This window comes from Lynx rufus, unplaced genomic scaffold (assembly GCF_022079265.1).
Source record: "Lynx rufus isolate CCGP_SWC_20201006 ecotype Redwood Valley unplaced genomic scaffold, mLynRuf1.p SCAF_8, whole genome shotgun sequence".
Classification (NCBI taxonomy): domain Eukaryota; kingdom Metazoa; phylum Chordata; class Mammalia; order Carnivora; family Felidae; genus Lynx; species Lynx rufus.
In genome coordinates this window covers 102599959-102620927 of record NW_025814896.1, presented here as the reverse complement: position 1 = coordinate 102620927, position 20969 = coordinate 102599959, and the positions used below count along the sequence as shown (strand labels likewise).

Sequence of the window (20969 nt, the reverse complement as noted above, 5' to 3'; positions counted from 1 at the left end):
CAGGAAGAAGGGCTGTCTCCCCAGCAGGCTGGCTTGACAGTCTCTACCTGTGAAAGACCTCTGGCTGGGCCTTGGTGGGCTGACTATGGATCTGTGGTTCTCAAAAGCTGATCCACAGCAGAATCACTGGGCACCTGTGATGGGTGCAGACGCCAGGGCCCTACATCTGTTAATAGAGCCCCGGGAGCTTCTGATGCTGGAGCGAAGGCCACACTTGAGAAACACTTGTATAAAGCAGATTTTTGAAACGGTCATTTCATTTAGTGAATATTTACTAAGCACCTAGCATATATCTCCTATGTGCCAGAGGGGTTTGGGGCACTTAATTCATAGCCTAGAGAATCTTGTAAGCTTTGGTCCTTACAGATGGTCCTAAATCTGGCCATCCGCCCTGCCAAGCTGGTGCCCAACATCCACGAGGAAGGACCCCTGTTGGGCCGGTCTTGCCCAGGCCTGCCAATACTTGCTATTTCCAGGGGTCACTGCGGCCCAACCTCAACAGCCCCCATCGGGGGCCTGCGGCAATATCGTGTGAAAGGGCCAAGTGCGCTTCATGTTGGGAAAGCTTTATTCGCTAAGCTCAAATGTACGAGGTAGGTCAACTCCAAAACAAAAACATGCTGTTGGAGGATTATGTCAAAATTACCATCATCGGGGTGCCTGGGTGGCTCAGCTGGTTAAGCATCTGACTCTTGATATCAGCTCAGGTCATGATCTTGTGGTTTGTGAGATAGAGTCATGTCAGGCTCTGTGATGACTTCTTGGAGCCTGCTTGGGATTCTCTCTCTCCCTCTGTCTCTGTCCCTCCCCCACTCATTCTCTCTCTCTCTCTCTCTCTCTCTCTCTCTCAAAATACATAAATAAGCTTAAAAAAAACTACCATCATAGGCATTTTCAGAGCCCTCGTTTGATACAGGATTTTATGTCCAAGTGCTAGGGATGTAGAGAGAACAAAGAGTTCTCGCTCTTGCCTAGCTCGGAGGCGAGTGCAGTGGGGAGACAGACCAGAGGGTCACTAAAGCTGAGGGGAGCAGAAAGGGTCGGGTTAGGGAAGTGGAATGTGGGTGGGACCTTGTCTAAAGGGTAGGAGTAGGGATGATGTTCCAGGCAGCTGCCATCGCATGGGCAAATGCACAGAGGTGGGACTGCACACGATGTGTTTTGGAAACAAAGACTAGTTGGCTGGAACATGGGTTTGCATATGGAAGTTGTGGGAAACAGTGTCAGGGAAGTGGGATAGAATGTTCTCAAACTGTATACCAGCGGTTTGCCCACAAATGCCTGTTAATGATTGGATGAAAAGGAAGCACAAACAGGACTCTAAGATTATTTTGGAAAATCACCAGGCTAAGATACTCTGGAACAGGGATGGGAGAGGAGAGAAATCAGAACATTTTGGTAATGCGAATCATCTAGCTATCACAGATTATTGCCAAGCTGTTCCCCTTAATAAAAATACCACAAAGCCCAAAGAGGATAAAATAGGTACGTGGCTCCAGCAAGAGAGCTAAAGGGACTGTGAAAATCAACAAGGGAAGTGTGAAGTCAAGCCAGGAGAGGATGCAAGTTTTCATGCACGGTGAGTAAAACACTCCCAAACATGTACATGGAGCGCACTTGGCCCAGGCTTCCTGACCCTGACAGCAGGGTTGTATCAACAACACCTTAGCCTGGCCTCTCTGGTCAAAGCCCCCTATAAATCCCAGCTGACGTTCTGTTGCTGTATCCTTTGCCCAGAGCTGACTCTGGTCCCTGCCGGCTGCACACACACCTAAGACTCCACATCTCTGCTCCTGCTGGTCCCTCCCAGAGTCCTCTGATGGAATCCTGCCCCCGCCTCGGTGTAGGCACCCACCCCTGCCCCGATCATTGCCCCGTATATCCTCCTCTCCCACGGGCTCAGCATTTTGTGTCTATCTGGACTGAGGTTTTTCCTTTCTCTCCTGGCTTGTGGCTGAAAGTCCAATTTGTTTCCATTCTCTCTAGAATGTCAGCAAGAAGGCGGAGGCCGGGTGTCTTGAGTTCTGCAACCCCAAAGGCCAGAACCTACTGCATGTTCACTCGTTAAACTTAAAGATAGAGTACAAATGTCCTTTGAGACAATTTGGAGTTAGAGCTCAAGGTTTATGTGGCCAAGGGATGAATGATTGGGTGAGAGGGCGAGGGTGTGTCACAGGACCCCGGAGTAGCTAAGCGTGGGCTACGGGGGGGGGGGGAGGGTGTGTGGTCAGAGACCTGTGCAGGGCACTGCCAGGCAAGTGCAGGCATGTGGGGCGTCAGAGGCAGAGAGTAGAGGGACCCTGGATGCTTCTTTAGGAGCTAGAGTATACCCTCAGGTGATCCAGGCCCAGGGGCCAGACTGGGCACCCACTTAGGAGAGAAATAGGCCAGGAGGAGAGGGGACAGTCTCAGGGCATTAGAGGTTGGGAAGAGAAGCATCTCTAGAGAGTGGTGGGCCGTGTGGTTTGTGAATCTGAGAAAGAGGAAAAAGTAGATGATGATTTCTATGGCTGGTGTCATGGGCTAAATGTTGTGTCCCTCCCCCCCCCCCACTCAAATTCATACGTTGAAGCCCTAATCCCCAGTGTGGTGGTATTTGGAGGTGGGGCCTTCGGGAGGTAATTAGGGTTAGATGAGGTCATGCGGGTGGACCCTTATTTTTTTTTTTAATTTTTCAATGTTTATTTTTGATAGAGAGAGACAAAGCATGAGCGGGGGAGGGACAGAGAGAGAGGGAGACACAGAATCTGAAGCAGGCTCCAGGCCCTGAGCTGTCAGCATGGAGCCTGACGTGGGACTCAAGCTCTGAATGGCGAGATCATGACCTCAGTCGCCCAACCAACGGAGCCACCCAGGCACCCCACGGGCGGACCCTTATGATGGGATCAGTGCTTATAATTAGAGCTTATAATGACGCTTATTCTTACCAGAAAAGACACCAGATCCTTCTCTCTCCAAGCACAGGAACCAAGTAAAGGCCATGTGAGGATACAGTGTGACGTCCCAGTCTACAAGCCAGAAAGAGCATCCTCACCAGACTCCATGTTGGTATTCTGATCTCATACTCTCAGCCTCCAGAACTGTGAGAAATAAATATCTGTTGTTTCAGCACCCAGTGCATGGCACTGTATTGTAACAGCCTGAGCTGACGAAGACAAGTGGCCGGGATGGAAGGTGTAGGGGTGATGGGAGCTTCTGAAAAAATCTCGAGAGGTGTCACAGCCCTAGGGATGCTCCAGGGCAGCAGAGAGCGAGACAGAGGGGCAACTTGAAAAAGCTGTGTGGGCAAGTGTCCTTACTCTGGCGCAAAGCCACTGGGTCCCTTAAATGACCGGCACATGTGTGCCAAATATCATATTCCTGGAGAGCAGGGGGCTTGTTGAGAAAGTAAAAGGGAGAGGTGGGGGCCCAGGGACATGGCTTCTTCCTTCCTTCCTTCCTTCCTTCCTTCCTTCCTTCCTTCCTTCCTTTTAATGTTTTTTTTTTTTTGAGACACTGTGAGGTGGGGAGGGGCAGACAGGGGGACAGAGGATGCGCTGACAGTGAGAAGGATGCAGGGCTCGAACTCATGAACCACGAGATCATGACCCGAGCCAAAGTCAGACACTCAACCGACTGAGCCACCCAGATGCTCCCACAGGCCTCCTCCCTTGATGGTGGCAGTGCAAATCCTCTGTGATGGAAATGCCTTCCCACACAGGAATGTGCATCTTTCGATTTCACGGAATTGGGGTGCTGCACCCACCACGCGGACATCAGGCAACTCCAGCCTCACATCAACACTAGCTGTTCTGATACTTGTCAGGAGACAGGGCACCTGGAAGGTCACACACACGTCCACCGAGAGCGTGACCACACGGCAAGCTCCACGTAGCAAAAAGTATAGTGTGCTGCGAACTCAATCCCAGATCCTAAGGAACGTACGACGTTGTGCCACTAAACGGAAAAAAAATTACACCTTGAACTCGAAGGTGGTTTGTCCACCAATGCACTTTCTCCTGCCACCCTTGCTCAGTTGCATTATATCAGTGAGCGTGTCTGCCTGCTCTGCAGGGAAACATTGTTTGAGAATCACTGATTTATGAAGGTTATACAAATATTTGTGGATCAAATGTACAAAGCATTCATGATGACGCCATATTGTTTGTGATAATCAGCTCATGCAGGTGCTGCAGCAGGCATTGTGCGTCCGTGAGATTGAGGTGCACACTCACGTGGCCCCTGCACATTTTAGTGAACAGGGGCATGTGTGTTCATAGGGCTACAGGGCCAGGACCGAGTGGCTCAGGGCACTGAGCTGCCAGGGAGTTCTGATAGGGGCAGAAGATTCTACAGGATATTCTCATGGTCTGAGCAGAGGTCAGAGCCCTCCAGTGACAGTGCTCAGCCACCAGGGGACCAAGAGGCCAGATCTCTAGAATAAGCAAGTCCTGCTGCTGTTGCCCACCTGCTCAGTAACTCTGTCCTCATCTGGGAAGAGCCACTATGAATCCCAGGGACAGAGCACTGCTAGTGGCTCTGACATTGGCCCAACGAGTGGCCCATGCGAATGACTGTCTTTTGGTCTCATTTGAAAATAAGGTCTCTGCGGGGTCCCCATGACCACCTATGTCCCATCACTTAAGTGGGGGCCCAGGCAGGAGGGTGTGGCTGGACAGTGGAGTTCCTCTGCTCAGATCTCAAACCATAGGTTACAAGAACGGGGAGGTCACAGGTCCATGACCTCATGTCTAAATTGTCCAGAGCTGACCCACCACACAGAGCAGATTCTCTGGATATCTTGGACCTCAATTTCCCTACAATGTCTATTATCGGTGCTTCTCAGCAATTGTGGACTCAGTCGGGACTCAGCAATGGCGCCTGTATTTCCTTGGGGTGTCTGAGAGCAAGGGCTTCCTATGTGTACGTGTGTGAGCATATGTCGCCCACATGTGTACGGGTGTATGTGGGTGTGTGAATCATATATAGGGGACTAGGGCAGGACAGCCAGGCACCCAGGGGATAAAAATTTTTTTTTAATTTTTTTTTTAACTTTTTATTTATTATTGAGAGACAGAGAGAGACACAGCATGAGCATTGGAGAGGCAGAGAGAGGGGAGACACAGAATCCGAAGCAGGCTCCAGGCTCCAAGCTGTCAGCACAGAGCCCTACTCGGGGCTCAAACTCACAAACCCACAAACCGGAGATGATGACCTGAACCTAAGTGGGACGCTCAACCAGGAGATAAAACTTAAGGAGGCATTCACTCTCAGGGCCAGCCTTGCCCTTTCGTGCACCTGAGAGTGAGTGCTTCCTTAAATTTTGCCCTCTGGATGCCTTTGTGCCTCACCCCTAGTGGCAACCCTGGTGGGGTGTATGTGTGTGCATTTGCGTGTCTGTGTGTGTGAGTGTCTCTGGCTTCAGCGGTCCCTGCCAGCAGGCGTGGGAGCCCCTCTTCCCAGTCCCCTGGGTCAGTGCTCACTTAAAACAGGCCATAGCCAGTACTCCCTGGACCTGAGTCAGCCCTCACTCCTCCCCGGCACACTCTGAAGGCAGCCGGGTGTCACAGAGAGAGCGCTGGAGCCTCTGCTGTGTCACTAAGCAACTGGGGTCTGGGGCAAGGCACGGCCCTATGAGTCTCCATTTCCTCGTCCGTAAAATGTGGCCACAGGGCCTCGCCGGAGAACCCCTTCTCTGGGGTCTAGGTAGATTATTTGACGTAACAAAATCCTATGACGTTCCTGTGATATGGGAGGCCTACCCACTCACAGGTGTTCAGGTAGGTCAAATCTAGAAGGCATGAGTCACAGAGAGAAATATTTCTTTACAAAGCAGACTGTAAAACATACCATAAAAGTAAAGGTCTAGGGGGCCCTGGGAAAGGGGTGGAGAGGAGGGAAGGCTTTAGGGGCGGGTGGCGTTGGAGCTGGGCTGGTGGAGGATGGCTGGGATGTGGGGAACCCCCGACTAAGCGCTTCGCCAGCCCGAGGTCAGCCAGTCCCCACAGCAGCCTGCTGAGACAGGAACCTTGAGTCTACTTTTCTGCAGGTGTAAGAGGTTGAAAGGGGGACTCAAAATCCCCAAGGCCAGTTCCTTTGGGGCTCCCTTCTGCCTTCCAGCAAGGAGAGACATGGGCTCCCTGGCCTCAAGATGGGCGCCGTCTACGTGGAGCAGATTGGCGAACTCACACAAAACTGTCTGCAAACAATAGAAGGCTGTGCGCAATTGTGTGCGTGCTGCGGTACAGACAGTGACTTCCAGGGAGGTGGGGACAGAGAGCAGAGTGGGCAGGGGCACGATGCGCTCCTGGCCTCAGACCTCTCGGGGAGATGGAGACCTTCCAACCAACAGGATCCAGCCAGCCAGGAATGCAACTGTGAGAAAGCAATCAGGACAGCACCCGTGTCACTACCATCAGGACTCTCGAGAGCAGGTCTCACCTGCCAGAGGGTGAGCCCTGAGGTCTGGGCGGGCTTGTCACAGTTAGGGACACCTGTCCGGACAGCTCTGTGGCCAGCAGGAGAGGGGACGCTTGGGGGGCACAGGGATCTCCCTGGTGTGGGGCACTGTCATAAGGTCACAGAATACAGGGACACTGTCCCTACTTGTCCTGTCACACTGTCACACCTTGTCACACTGTCAACGAGATGGGAGGCCTAGAAGGGAAATCCTTTGAAGTCTGCACATCTCTGAAGGTGCGGGGGATACGCGTCAGAAGTGTCTGGCAAGCATTTTGATTTAGCAGAAGTGGGCACATCTCCATGGCATTTGCACCTGCAGAAGGGCAACGTTTTGCCATGAGCCAGCCAGTCACCCCACTCCAGAGTCCTAGGGCAGACCCCCACGGAGCTGGTTGAGCCGCCACAGGCTCACGTGCTGCCTCTCTGGAACATGTGCTCTGGGGACCAACTAGACTCAAGAAGGCCAGATGAGGTTTATCTGTTGTCGGCAGTGACGTGGACAGGGAATCACAAGACTCCAGCTGCCCACTGGAGTGAGAATCACTCCTGTATTTACCTTCACTACTGAGGCAGTGAATGCCACCATTGCTGGCCTGATGCCCTGCACGTGGCAGGTGGCCCTCCACCAGGGCTTGTTAAATTGAATTAAAAGGCCGACCCTTGGGTTCCCGTTGGCTCCTAGCTTGACTCTAGTACCTTTCCTGCCCTGACGTTCTCCCTCCCATCCTCATCTCCGCCCCCCCCCTTGTTTCCACCTCAAAGTCACAGCCAGATGCCCAAGGACCTGTCAAGAGGTTGCCCCATTCTTGCCACCTCCATTTTGACAGCGCTCTGACATGATCTCAGTGTCAGAGGAGACGACCAAACAGAGCTGGCGTCAGTGATTTTGGTGCTCAGCTAATTTCAAATGTCAACCAGGGTCGGGCGCCTGGGTGGCTCAGTAGGTTGTTCATCCGACTTCGGTTCAGGTCATGATCTCACAGTCCACGAGTTCGAGCCCCGCCTCAGTTCGAGCCCAGGGTCGGGCTCTGTGCTGACTGCTGAGAGCCTGGAGCCTGCTTCGGATTCTGTCTCTCCTTCTCTCTCTGCCCCTCCCCCACTTGTGCTCTGTCTCTCTCTGTGTGTCTCTCAAAAATACATAAGCGTTAAAAAATCTTTTTTTAAAAAAAAGCTGTTTCTAAGTTCCTTGCTTACAAACATGCTTGTCTCATCATCCTAAAATTAAAAATCAATCAATCAATCAATCAATCAATGTCAATCAGGGTTTGCTGTTGTGACAAAGCTGGATGATTATTATACAAAGCAGGAAAATATAAGATGGGGGTGGGGTGGAGGGAGGGAGAGAGAAAGAGAGATTAGTGAATTTTAATTTTTTGAAGATAAATGTATGGCTTTGTGTCCGTCAAGAACAAGTACAAAGACATGTCCTCCCGTGGTCCTCTCTTACTACACACACAGGATAGCTGCACACCACTTCGGCTCATCTTCCCTCTAAGACTCTAAATTCTACGAAAACTCTAGAACGTTCTGGATTCGGACATAAAGTCCACAGATAGCCCATTCTAGCATTTCTGCCATGACTGGGTTTTCTGGTAAAATGAATTAAAGAATCGTTTTCCAGAGTGAGTGGCGGTCCCCGTTGATAATGGCCACGGGGGCCTGAGTCAGTGCTTCCCATGTGTCTTTTCATTTAATCCAACACTCCTGGGTCGTAGGCCTCTTATTTTGCCCACCTGGAATTCGTGAAAGATCTGTCCTAAATTTTAACAGGAACAAAGTTTAAAGGCTGGGTATCAAGTTACTCACGGAGAGTTTCACAGGAAATACTAACACAATGTCATGTTTGGGCACCTGCCCTGGAGAATTTTTGGAGACTCTCCTCCCTGGTGACCACTGTATGAAGCAGGAAAAAAAAAATTGGGGGTGTCTGGGTGGCTCAGTGGGTTGAGCATCTGACTTCAACTCGGGTCATGATCTCGCGGTCTGTGAGTTCGAGCCCTGCATCGGGCTCTGTGCTGACAGCTCAGAGCCTGGAGCCTGCTTCGGATTCTGTGTTTCCCTCTCTCTCTCTGCCCCTCCCCCGCTCATGCTCTGTCTCTCTCTCTGTCAAAAATAAATAAACATTAAAAAAAATTTTTTTAATTAAAAAAAGGGGCGCCTGGGTGGCTCAGTTGGTTAAGGGTCCAACTTTGGCTCAGGTCATCATCTTGCGGTCCGTGAGTTCGAGCCCCACGTCGGGCTCCGTGCTGACAGTTCAGAGCCTGGAGCCTGTTTCAGATTCTGTGTCTCCCTCTTTCTCTGACCCTCCCCCGTTCATGCTCTGTCTCCCTTTGTCTCAAAAATAAATAAACGTTAAAAAAAAATTAAAAAAAAATTCTTCAGTAGTTGCTATGTGCCAGGTGGGGATACTGGTTTCACTTTCAGAACTTTCTAGAAGCCCCACATCTTTTTATTTTATACACACGAGGAAACTCAAGCCCAGAGAGACAACTGACTTGCCTAAGATCACACAGGAAGAAAATAGCAAGGTGAGGACTGGCAAAGCCTCCAAGGCATAGCCCCTTCTGCTGCCTGTAGAGGCGGGGAGGCTGCCACAGGGTCCTGGCTTCACAGTGATTTCAAACTCCCTCGCCCTCTTGACACCTCCTGGCCCTGGAGTTTATTCTAAGAATAATAGTTCTGCTGTCCTCCTGGGGCAGCTGAGGGATCAAAAAAGCAACACACACAGAGGGCCCTGGGTGTGCAAACATGCAGTTCACATGATGACAGCAGATTAAGCTATTTCTTAGATGTGTCACCCAACCAGCTCCCGACCTCTCCGCTGTGCTGGTCTGACAGCGACAATATGTCCCAGTGGACTAATTAGCACTAACTACTCAGGTCACTCCAAGGCCACTTAGGAGAACAAGTGCAAGAGAAAAACTGATGGGCATCATGGCTGAAGACGGGAGGAGAAAGAAAAGAGTTAAAAGAAAGGAGAGAAAACAATGCTTTTTTTTCTTTCTCAATCTCTCTGCTTAAACTACAGATGGGTTTTTTATCCGAGAAAGGCAACCAGCTCAGGGGCTGGGCAGCTGTTCTCACAGCGAAGAGTGAAAACGTTGAAATTAAACCCGGTACCGGCTAATGTTACAAGTTGAACCACGGAGGTGGCTCTGAAGGAGCAGACGATATGGTTTTGAACCCCTGAGTGAGAGGGACCCAGCAGAGGGAATGAACCTAAACTTGGGAAAATGAGACGGGGCACCTCAAGTGCTCAGCACTGGCTGCCTGTGGATGGGGCACCAGTGGTGTCCTCTGACTCTAAAACTCCCATCACACCCACTAACTCATTAGTCTCTACAGTGGACCCACGTCGGGAGGCCAAGTGTGGTTTGGGATGCCAAGGGACTAAGTTCCTTGTTGGCCTATGATTTATTGAGATGCCGAGTACAGCTGTCCCCTTTTTTGGTGCAGGTGGAAATGTGGGAGCCTTGGGGGCATGCGTTAAAAGAAAGCCCCCTCTTTCTGCCTTTCCTAGTGGCTGATCATTTCCTTCCTCCTCACAGCGACCTCCAGGAGGGACATCCAGTTCGACGCCACTTCTCCCATTGTGCAGATGGGAAGATCGAGAACTGCACTGAAAAAGGATCTATCCTAACTGAGCTGGAGAATTAGGGACTCTGATGAGGAGAACAAGCTGGTAGACTGAAGGCCCTGCCTGTCACCATCACCGTTGCTATTGCATATGCCCTGTATTTTCTCACCAGGGGACCTGGCCGAAGATCCAGGCGGAGCTGCGGGCACGAACCATCCAATGCCACAGGGAGTTTGGATGAGCTGGACTTTGGGAAAGGGGTGCGGGGGAGAAGGGGGGCATGGAGTCAGATCAGCCTCTCTCAGGTCCCTTGTCTTCTGAAAAATGTCAATAACAATAACTACCTGGCAGAGTCCTGGGAATTAAACTGGAGGATGACGTGCCCTCTCCAGTGGAACACCATACCAATGACAGCCCTCGAAGATACTAACACAGCTCTCATTTACTGAGGGCTCACTAAGTGCCAGGGTGTGCTGAGCTCTTTGCGTATTACTTCTCTTTCTTTGAATATGAGAGTGGCACTTGCAGAGCTGAAGCAGCTATGGGCTGGTTGGCTGTGCTGAGGCTTAGCAAGACAGGGCATCTTCTGCGGCATTCAGGACTAGGGGTGGATCCTGGGAATGAACACAGAAACAGGACCCACATGCAACTGGGGGCAACTCTGCTGAGCTTCTGGCCCCTTGATCTTGGATATGCCTCAGTAAGGAGATGCTGATTTCTGCCCAGGCCCATTCCTGGGGAAGGAGCCCCGGTCAAGGTAAAGCCCAGACTCAGTGACATGAATTGTGGGTTTAATAGAAAGATTCCTGTGAAGATTTTTCTGGCCCGTGGCCCATGTAAGAGACATTTGCTCATCGTGTCCCCACCTGGCCAAGGGTGAGATCGAGAAGGGCTTTCAAAAAACCGAAAGAGGCTTGTCAGCCCTAACTCTGGACTTGAGGAAATAGTTAAGACCCTCAAAGATCCACTTAAGAGAGTGCCATGACCACAGATAAATAAGGAAGAGTGGATGCCTTTGCCTACCCAACCCTGACCCAGAGGTTCCATCCGAATCACTGAGATGGACTGAAAGAACTGGGATTGGCCTGGGATAGTGGAGCTTCTGGGAACCAGGAGACCCCTGGATTGTTGCTCTCTATTTCTTCCCCCAAAGAGAAATATCTAGCACCCCTGCAGAAAGCAGTCACCACACAGATTTCCTAGGCAGAATATCTTCTAGCCCCTTCTCAAAAGAACCCCAGGCTGAAGTATTCTCATCTGAACCCAGAAAGAATCACTCCCCCAAAGAACTCTGAGTATGGGGGTGCATTCTCCCCGCTTTTACAGGGTGTTTTACATCCCCAGGTTCTATCTCTGAAGGGAGTGGGGGCTGGTGGGGGCCAGTGACTCAGCTGTTCCCCGAGTTTCAACTAAAACAAAAGCAAACTGCGGTCTTGAATAGGGGTGCATTCTCTTGTCCTCTCCTTTTACAATCATCTTTTTTTTCTTTAATGAAATCGTTTCTTTTATCTTTTGGCTCCTTGTGTACTCAGAACCACAGAGCTCAAAGCTTTCTCAGCGCAACTGAGAACTCGGCACCTCTTGGACTGATAAATAGAGCAGCTTTAAAATGCTTAGAACTGAAGACAGACCAACTGTGGCGAGAGAAAGTAAACACATCCGTGCACCAGTCAACCCTAGCAAGCTCCTCGCTGAGATTACAAACTGCAGTTCCTGCCTGAGCTGGCGAGGATGCTGGAGCAGGCTGGGGAGGGTGGGGGGCACAGCCACAAAGCAGCCTCCTCTGCCTGCCTGGGTTAGTCCTGCCCCAGGGGAGATGGGTCACCTGGGAGTCTGCTCAGGACCAGGTTTGGATGTGTCTAAGCATAACAGCCCCTGCCAATGTGTTTTCCCATTGGTTTCACACTTGGAAATGTCCCAAGAGAAGAGGGGACCAGCTTCATTCTTCTGATTTAAAGGGGCTCATCTCCCTCACCCCACACTCTTTGTGTGCAGGTGAAATTCACCAGTGATAGAATTGGGATTTTTCACAAAAGAGAATGTGATCACTACGTAATTTGATAGGAATAGTTGAGGAACTTTTCCTATGAAAAAGAAATACTTTAAATATCTACCCCCCCCGAAACACGCACACAAATTGTTTTTATGAGAACCAATTAATAAATGCTAATTCATTCAGGCATATCTCTACTAAATTACTGTTTCATTTAATTGCAGGGGAATTTTCCATTACTAAACTCTCCCTTGCTGATTTTTTTTGCATTATTTATATATTTTTTCAGTTTCACTAATAGTGAGATTGGTATGTGATATTATCTAATGTTTGTACGTCTTAAATTTCTTTTTTCATTTAAAATGTTTCCTCATTCTTGCAGCTCCACGTAATCTGGGAGAAACATCGTTAAAAGCAGACAAGATTTATACATAAATGATTGAAAAAGGCACTGGCTGAAATTAACCTGACAGGAGCGCATCTTGTCTGATTGAGTTTCTTTCATTTCAGCTGTGCGTGAGTGTGGGCAAGTGTGTGTCTCCAGTTTGGGTTTGTGTGGAAACGTTTTCCTATGTCAGTGAGTCACAAGTCTATCTATGGAGAGCTTGTGGGTATACAGCTAGGAGTGAAGATCACAGGGACTTTAATAATAAAAATAAACAACACTCAAATCTCTTTATAAGCCCCCCCTGCCCCCCCGCCACCGTGCCCTAGCACAGTGCGTATTTTCTGGCTTCCTTTTTATGGACATCACATCAAGACTTTTGTATCTAGACACCCAAGAGCCAGACCAGCTGGCTCCTGAAAACCCTGCTTCGTTTTATGCATAGAAAAGTGGGGAGTTTCCAGTGGTGTTTAGGGGTAACTGAGGGAATATGGTAGAGATCCCTGCTCAAAAGGATGTGTTTTGAAGTAGAATCTCCATTTTCTTATATTGAATGACCAAGGTCCTGTGCACCTGGCTATCTTCACTCCTGAAATAACTTCTTTCATTTTTATTCTCCCCAGCCACCTTCTCCCTCTCTCTCTCCTCCCCCTCCCCCCTTGCCTCCTTTCAGTGCCTTTTTCTCTTGATTCTTTCCTTTCTTTCCCTTCTTTCTCTTTCAGAGTAAGTATTCTGGATGATGTGAATGATTAAACTGTTTACTCCGAGGTTCAAGTATGAAAAGGCATGTCACCGAAGCAAAGTTTCACCTTCATACCCAACTCTATCAATAATTACAAAACAGGGATGACGATTAGTAAATCTTTCTTACAATTATCTCTTACGAAAATGATGCCATGTAATCTGAGCATACTGAGTTCTACTGATCTTACCGTTCACAAAAATTAATTACAAAGCACAGTAACCTCCAAAATGAAGTCAGCATATACAAGGATTGTGAGGATACCCATGGGAAAATATATACCCATTAAACATGTGCCCTGTTAAAATCCAAGGCTTGAAGCCATAAATAGAAAGTTTTGACATATTATTATATTGGTAGATGCTCTCCTTGGAATAAAAATTGTGCAATCATTAATATTTCGTGAGACTGACTTTTTTGTTGTGGTTTCTTTCACTTCCTTTGTCCTCTTCAGCAAAATCAGGCACAGTCTTTTGGGTATCGACTGATAAAATTAATTAACTTTTCTTCCACCCCAAAAAGGTCCCAAATAAATGCTTCCAATAGACATCAAAAAAATGTCAATTAGAAATAATTACTTCTTATCAATCAGCGGAGCAATTAAAGTGACAAAAGCTTGAAAAGATACTTATCTTAAAACTAATTCACAAGGTAGCTAAATTATCTCCTAATTAACTTGCATTGAGGAGGGCGGGAGGATGGAACATCTCGAAACAAAGATGAATTGAGGAACCCCAATACCTCTTTATGTTCCTAGAGACTGTTTTCCATCCGGAGACCTTGTTTTCAACCCAGGCAAGAAACCTGGGAAGAAAACAGATCCTTCCCAAATGCATTTGGTCCCCTTTCCTCCTTTCGAAAACCTAGAGGAACAGGGCTTTGCATCTCAGATCTAGGAAGTCAGAGGCACGTTCCTCCTGGATCTTAAGTCTCATTTTACCACTTGAATAACCTATTTTCAGCAGCTGGGGTAGAGGGTTGCTGCAAATTAATTGCACATAACTTTCAATCAAACTTGCTTGCTTTTACTGAACTCTTTTCCTCGCCGATATAGTATTATTTTCATTTTAATATTTATGTGGCACTTATCTTAAAACAGTTTTAAAAAACGGTTTTGCTTTACAGGATCTTTGTTCCCCGATGCTACAAAATTCCCAGTAGATTTTACAAAACGTTCAGCCCATTGCTGTCCAGCGCGCATCAGAATAACTCCCTATGCGCTCTCCACATCCTTTCAGAATAAAGCTGTAGAAAAAAAATTAAGACCTCTCTCCACAGCAAGATCAGCCAAGAGTGAGGAGAGCGAGCCGAGGGTGAGCTGCAGCGGCCAGGTGGGCAGAGGCTGCGCAGAAAACTTTCCTGGGGCGTCTCCGGTTTTTGGAAATGGTGCGCTGGGCCTCGCTCCCGCGAAAAGCCCCGTGGCCGCCTGCACCTCGGGATTCTGTTCTACGGAAAAACTTAAATGGAAGCTTTCCAGGCAAAGCCGAACTCAGAAAGGAAGTGTCCCGGGCAAAGAGGGAAGCTGCTAAAGCCTGAGAGAAATGGGCTTATAAAAACAGGAGGCGTCAGCTTATGAATTTATCTTTAAATATAAGCAACAGTGTTAAGTGAACTGATTTAGAGAGACGCAGGTCTCTGGCTCAGGTTTTCCAGAGAGGATTTAGAAAAGAAACGGGATAGCCTCGAAACGTTTGAGCTATGTTTTAGGCAGTTTTCTTCTGTTCAATTAGCATTAAATTAAACTAAAGGAGAAAGGCTCATTTTCCTTCCTTGCAGCTTTATCTTTTTATTTGTTTGGGGGAAGGTTTAGAAGAAGTCCCTCTGCCTTCCTCAAACGGAAAAATACCTCTGCCCTGGCCCTGCCAGGGAGTGGATGGCTCTCTCCCCAAACCCAAGGACAATTTGCATCTGAGCTAGCGGAGAAGGGGCCTCTCTCATCTTCTGGGCCTGTTGCTGATTAAAAACAAAGTAAAAATAAATGGTGTCCTTTTATTTCTTTCCTTCTTTTAGCCCCATTTATTCTAATGAGTGCTTCTAGAATGAAAATAAGTAGCGAGAACAAAATCAAGCCAACATAAGGGACCGTGACATCGTCTTATTTCTAGCAGCGACAGAGGGAAAGGGGTCTGGCGCAGCAAGGTAAATTCGAGGTCCAAGAGCACCCACTCCTACCGGAGCCTGAAAGGTCAGGGGAAGGTCGGGCTGCGGGCGGGGGGAGATAGAATCGGGAACCGAGCGGAAGGGGCCGGGACCAGGCTGGTACAGGTTGGGGCACTAGGCGCTGAGCGCTCGGCCTCGGAGACTGTCCTGATCCCGAGGCAGGGGCGACGTCCGGTATTGTACCCCGGTTTGGCTAATGACTGAGGGGCTAAAGCCTGGTTCCAGCCTCAGAAAGTGGTCAAGAAGCGCGCGGCGCCCGGGCGCGGCTGGGCAAGGGGTGCCAGGCAGCTCCGCTCGGTTCCCTGGCTTGCTGACCCCGCCGCTCCCGAAAAGGGCCGCGAGGTCTCGGCTCGGTGCCCCGAAAGCGGCCCCGCGCTCGCAGAGGGCGGCCGGGATGGCTGTGGCCCCGCTCTCCCAGGGGGACCAGGGTGGGGAGGCAGGGTACCGCCGACTCCGTCTCCCAACCCGGAGCAAACCAGGACGAGCAACCTTCCGGCGCCCTGCGGGGTTCCCCGCACCCCGTGACGTGCATCCTCGGCCCCGGACCCGAGGCTGCGCGGCGAAGCTCGCGCTCTCGGCTAAATAGAGATCTCAGCCGCGCGCCGCGCCCGATCCGACCCTGCTTATTATAACAAATGTCCCGTTTGCCGAGCGGGACTTCATATTCGCCGAGAATTCATCTGAAATATTGATTTCCTCTCACTTCGCCGGCCCAAATCGATAGCGCTGCGCCCTGGCCCCATAAATCGCCTTCCCCGCGGCCGGCCCGGCTCCATCCATCACCGCGGGCCGGGCCGCGCCTCTGCCCGCCGTCCACACTTGCTGCGCGCCGGGGCGGCGGTGCCCACCGCGCCCGCCCGCCTGCCCCGACCCCGGGCCTCCGTCTCCGTACACACCTCCCCCCCTCCCCCGCACCCTCCAACCCGGGGCCTGGGTCAGGAGGCAGGGGAGAGCAGGCGCCGCGGCCGAGGACCCCGAGCGCTTTGGAAGGCCCTGGGCCGGGACGCCGCCGGGGAGGGGGTTCGGCCCCGCGGGCAGCCCAGTGCTCGCAGGCCGGACGCCCAGCGCGCGGCTCCCCGCCTGCCCCAGGGTCGGCCAGGAGGAGTCCGAGAGCAGCCGAGGGCACTCAGAGGCCCCCAGGCCCCTGACCGCGGGCTCCTTTCCCGCTGGCTTGAGGGGTGCGCGGGGCTCACGGTCCCGCCGGGGCAGCCACCGGCAAGAGCTGCGCACACCCGGAACAAGGGCTTAGAGGTCGGGGGCGGCGCGGGGCCTGAGAGCGCACAGGGTGTCCATTCTAATGGGCCGTGCAAGACGGGGGTGGGGCGCGAGGGACAGACACCCCTCTGACCCGCACGGAGAGCTCCTCACCGCTCCGTGTGGTCCGCAGAAACCAAGGCCTGGGGAGGGCGGCTCGCCGGGCCGAGGGGGACCTCGGGGCCTGAGAACGGCGCGATGGCCGCAGCGGAGAGCTAGGCCGGCGGCGCCCCCAGCTGCGTCCCCACGCAGGTGGGTCCCACGAGCCCGGAGCGTAAGCTCCCCAGCCCCACCGGCCCGAGCGCACGCACGGACGCACGGCGACGCGGGGGCTCCGGGGTCCCGGCAACGCCGCGTCCTTACCGGATCTGATGGAGTTGTGAGGCATCGCCGGGGAGTCGCTCGCAGCCCGCCGAGGGCTCAGGGCTTCCTCACGCCGGTCCCCGCCGCGCCCGCCGCCACGCAGCTGCCCTGTACAGACCCAGGGGAAGGGGCGTAAGATTCGCTGTGCCCTGCTTATGCCTCCTCCCCAGGCCCTGTCCCTTAGGCTCTCATCATGTGGCAGGAGTCAGAGGATTTTTAGGCGAAGGGTGGCCCACCTCAGCCCGGCTACCTAACACACGTTTGCCCGGAGGATCAGGGATTGGGTGTCCGCTGGGGAAGCCCCAAACTCCAGCCTGGGTGCCCTCCTCCTCTGTGGCCTCGGCCTTATCCAGTTTAACTTAGGAGAGGAAAGGCTGCCAGCCTTCCTGGGACCCTCTCCCTTCTCACCGCTCTCCCCGTCAGCTTTCAGCCAACCCCTGGACAGCATACCTGGCCAGCCGGCCGCAGGCCCTCAACGCCTGGGTCCGCTCGCGAGGGTGCCCTGGGCCCTGCGTCTCTCCTCCTTCTGAAGTTTGTTCCCATCCACCGGCATCGCCGCCCGGTTTTATCCCGCCAGGGCCCTGAGAGATGGGTCTGGAGAGGCTCGAAGGCCTCGGATTGGCTGGCTGGGTGCAGGGGGGTGCGGGAAGGGGAGGATTTTGCAAGGGGGACATGGCTGAGTGGACTCAGGAGTTAGAAACATTCGCCGGAGCTTCTGTTTCCAGCGGAGAGGGGAGAGGGAGGCAGCTGAGCCCGAACTCAGCGGGCCTGGAAATATTGGAGGAGTGGGGACATGGAGGCCTCAGAGCCTGACGATGAGGAGCTCTGGGTCCCCCTGGGGTCACTGACCGCCAGAGTGGGAGAAACAGTTTCTCTGTGATCCCCTGCAACCTTTCTCTCACCCCTGCTCCGCTCTAGGGAAGCAGCCTTTTCTTTCGTAGGTGGGGAACTGTTGTTTTTAAGCCTGTTTCTTGAGGTAGAAGCCTGCAAATAGGGCTGGAGATATGAGGGTCCCACCTTGTCACCACTGGTGTGGACTCCTTCCCTGAACAGCCCCTGAACCCATTCCCTCCATATCACCCAGCCAGGAACCACACCTTCACATTATGAGGCTAATGAAAATGGTCCCATAGCCTATTCAACAGGGATTCCCCTCCTGCCAAACACACATAGCCACCAGCCAGCCTTCCTTCTTGCTCCTTGAGGAGTTTGAACTTGGTAGAAGAGTTCAGAGGGCGGGCAGTGAGGGTCTAGGTCTCACTTCAACATGGGTGTCAGAAAGGGACAGGACTGAGCTGACCTCTGGCCTTGTCTGTGGGGATCAGCAACCTTGTGAGTTGGGGGCCTGGGTGTGGATAGGAAGGGGTGTTTTGGGGGGGAATGAGCGGCCCTCTCTTTCTTCACAGGTTTTCTTTTCTGTCCAAGAGGCTGGGTCCAGGGAAGATTGTGTGGGCACACAAATGTCTTGGCACATCTGTAGGCTGGGAGGGCAGGGCCTGGATGCTCCCCACTTTCAGACCAGATGGCCAGACTCAGGAGCACAACTCCCTGGCCTGGAGGGACTGCTCTGGGACACAGAGGCCAGAGATGCCAGAGGGAGAGAGGAAGGAAGGGGCAGAGGAAGGGAGTTATTCACGGGGACGTGTGTGTGTGCACGCACAAGTGTATGTGTGCCTGTGTGTAAAAAACCACATGATTTTTGTTAATGAAAAAAAAAAATCTTTCATGTTAATCCGCTTCCTCCTCCCACCCAGACTTGCTCGATTTAGTAGAATTTAATCATTTTGTGAAAAGAGGAAGAACACGCATGTCCCTAAATGAATCCTCCACATCTGTAAGTCAAGCTGTAAACAAAAACAACAGGTGCTTTATTGTCTTAAAGCTTTCTCCAAAATTGTTATTTAAAATTGCTCCGTGGTTTCCAAATGTCCAGATGCAGCGCTTCTCTGGTCAGATCCCCTGGAGAGAGAAGACCAAGGAAGGGTGTTGGGATGGACGTGGAACTCAGCACGGGTCCCACTGATGACACTGTGGGCCAGTGGGCTACTCTAGTGCCCGCTCTGCTTCTGTAGGGAGCTGTGGGGCAGGGCAGTAGAGGCAAAGGCAGAGACTGTCTGCTCAAGCTTCTTCCCACCAAGAAGGCAGTGCTCCGGGTGAACCTAAAAAAGTTCTTACCTAAAAAAGTTCCACAGACCTCAGAAGGTCTTCCCAAGCCAAGGGGCTGATAGGTACTAATCAGGGAAACTCCTTCATCCATTCTTGCCAGTGTTTTGCTCCCGGTGGGCAAAACAAATCCTCCTCCCCCCTGCCGCCCACTTTTTTTGGCAAAGGCTCTCAAAGGACAAAAACAGCAACTTATCAAAACATTCCTGTCTCCTTTGTGAGCTCATTTAAAAAATTCATTTCAATATGACAACTAGGGGCGCCTGGGTGGCTCAGTCGGTTGGGTGACCGACTTCGGCTCAGGTCACGATCTCACGTTCCGTGAGTTCAAGCCCCGCGTCAGGCTCTGGGCTGATGGCTCGGAGCCTGGAGCCTGCTTCCGGTTCTGTCTCTCTCTCTCTCTCTCTGCCCCTCCCCCGTTCATGCTCTGTCTCTCTCTGTCTCAAAATAAATAAACGTTAAAAAAAAAATTAAATGTTAAATATGACAACTAAAGGTGCAAAAAAGCCATTCACATGCCTGGAGAGCGCGCTTCCCCAGACTGTAGGTGACCAGATGGCCAGGAGGAGACTCAGCAGAGAAGTTCTAGATCCAGCAAGCTATAAGAATGCAGTGAGCCCTGCTGAAGAGATAAACACGGGCGTCATGGTGCTATCTAATTAGTCAGAAATCAGTTCCGGGTTCCTTACTACTTTCGAATTTCCCTACCACTGAGGTCAAGAAAATGGTTATTAATCAGCACCCCAATTCAATCTCTTTGACGGCAGTCTCCTCCTCTGCAAAATGAAGAGGTTGAAATAGATATATATTTCAATATTTAAGTTGGATAGATTAAGATATATTAAATATATTTGTCTATTTAAGTTAAAATATGTATTTTTAAAATCCATGTCCATGATTTTAGTTATGCATAAAAACTTAAGCCTTCCTCTGATGTTACTTGACATTTCAAAAAAAAAATTTAGCATCATGACCGAGAGACTCAGATCAATGGTACATTTAGAACACACTTTTTATTATTATTTTTTAAGTTTATTTATTTATCTTGAGAGAGAGAGAGAGCATGAGCAGGGGAGGGGCAGAGAGAGAGGGAGAGAGAGAGAATCCCAAGCAGGCTCCCTGATGTCCGTGCAGAGCCTGAAGCAGGGCTCGACCCCACAAACCATGAGATCATGACCTGAACTGAAATCAAGAGTCTGAGCCACCAGGTACCCCTAGAACATGCTTTTTATTAAAAACATTTTTTTAGGGGCGCCTGGGTGGCGCATTCGGTTAAGCGTCCGACTTCAGCCAGGTCACGATCTCGCGGTCCGTGAGTTCGAGCCCCGCGTCGGGCTCTGGGCTGATGGCTCGGAGCCTGGAGCCTGTTTCCGATTCTGTGTCTCCCTCTCTCTCTGCCCCTCCCCCGTTCATGCTCTGTCTCTCTCTGTCCCAAAAATAAATAAACGTTGAAAAAAACACTTTTTTTAAAACATTTTTTTTCCAATGTTTATTTGTTTTTGAGAGAGAGTGAGACAGAGCACGAGCAGGGGAGGGGCAGGCAGAGAGGAAGACACAGAATCTGAAGCAGGCTCCAGGCTCCGTGCTGTCAGCACAAAGCCTGATGAGGGGCTCAAATGCAGGAGCCGTGAGATCATGTTCCGAGCCAAAGTTGGATGCTTAACTGACTGAGCCACCCAGGTGCCCCCCACTTTTAATTTTTTTAAAAGTATATCTGCCTCGAGTTTGTTTGTTTATTTGTTTATTTTGAAAGAGAGAAAGAGTACATGCACGGGAGAAGGGCAGAGAGAGCGGAAGAGAGAAGACCCCAAGCAGGCTCCACGCTGTCAGTATGGAGCCTGATGTGGGGCACGAACTAACGAACCATGTGATCATGACCTGAGCTGACATC

General features: G+C 51.1%; 1 protein-coding gene across 1 annotated transcript in view; it reads right to left on the bottom strand.

The window, feature by feature from the left end:
- Positions 1–2982, bottom strand: part of PAX8 (paired box 8) — a 44308-nt gene extending 41326 nt beyond the window's left edge. The window contains exon 1 of the mRNA XM_047068764.1: positions 2928–2982. Coding sequence (XP_046924720.1) covers positions 2928–2982 — 55 coding nt within the window. The remainder of the gene's footprint in view (positions 1–2927) is intronic.
- Positions 2983–20969: the final 17987 nt, after the last annotated feature.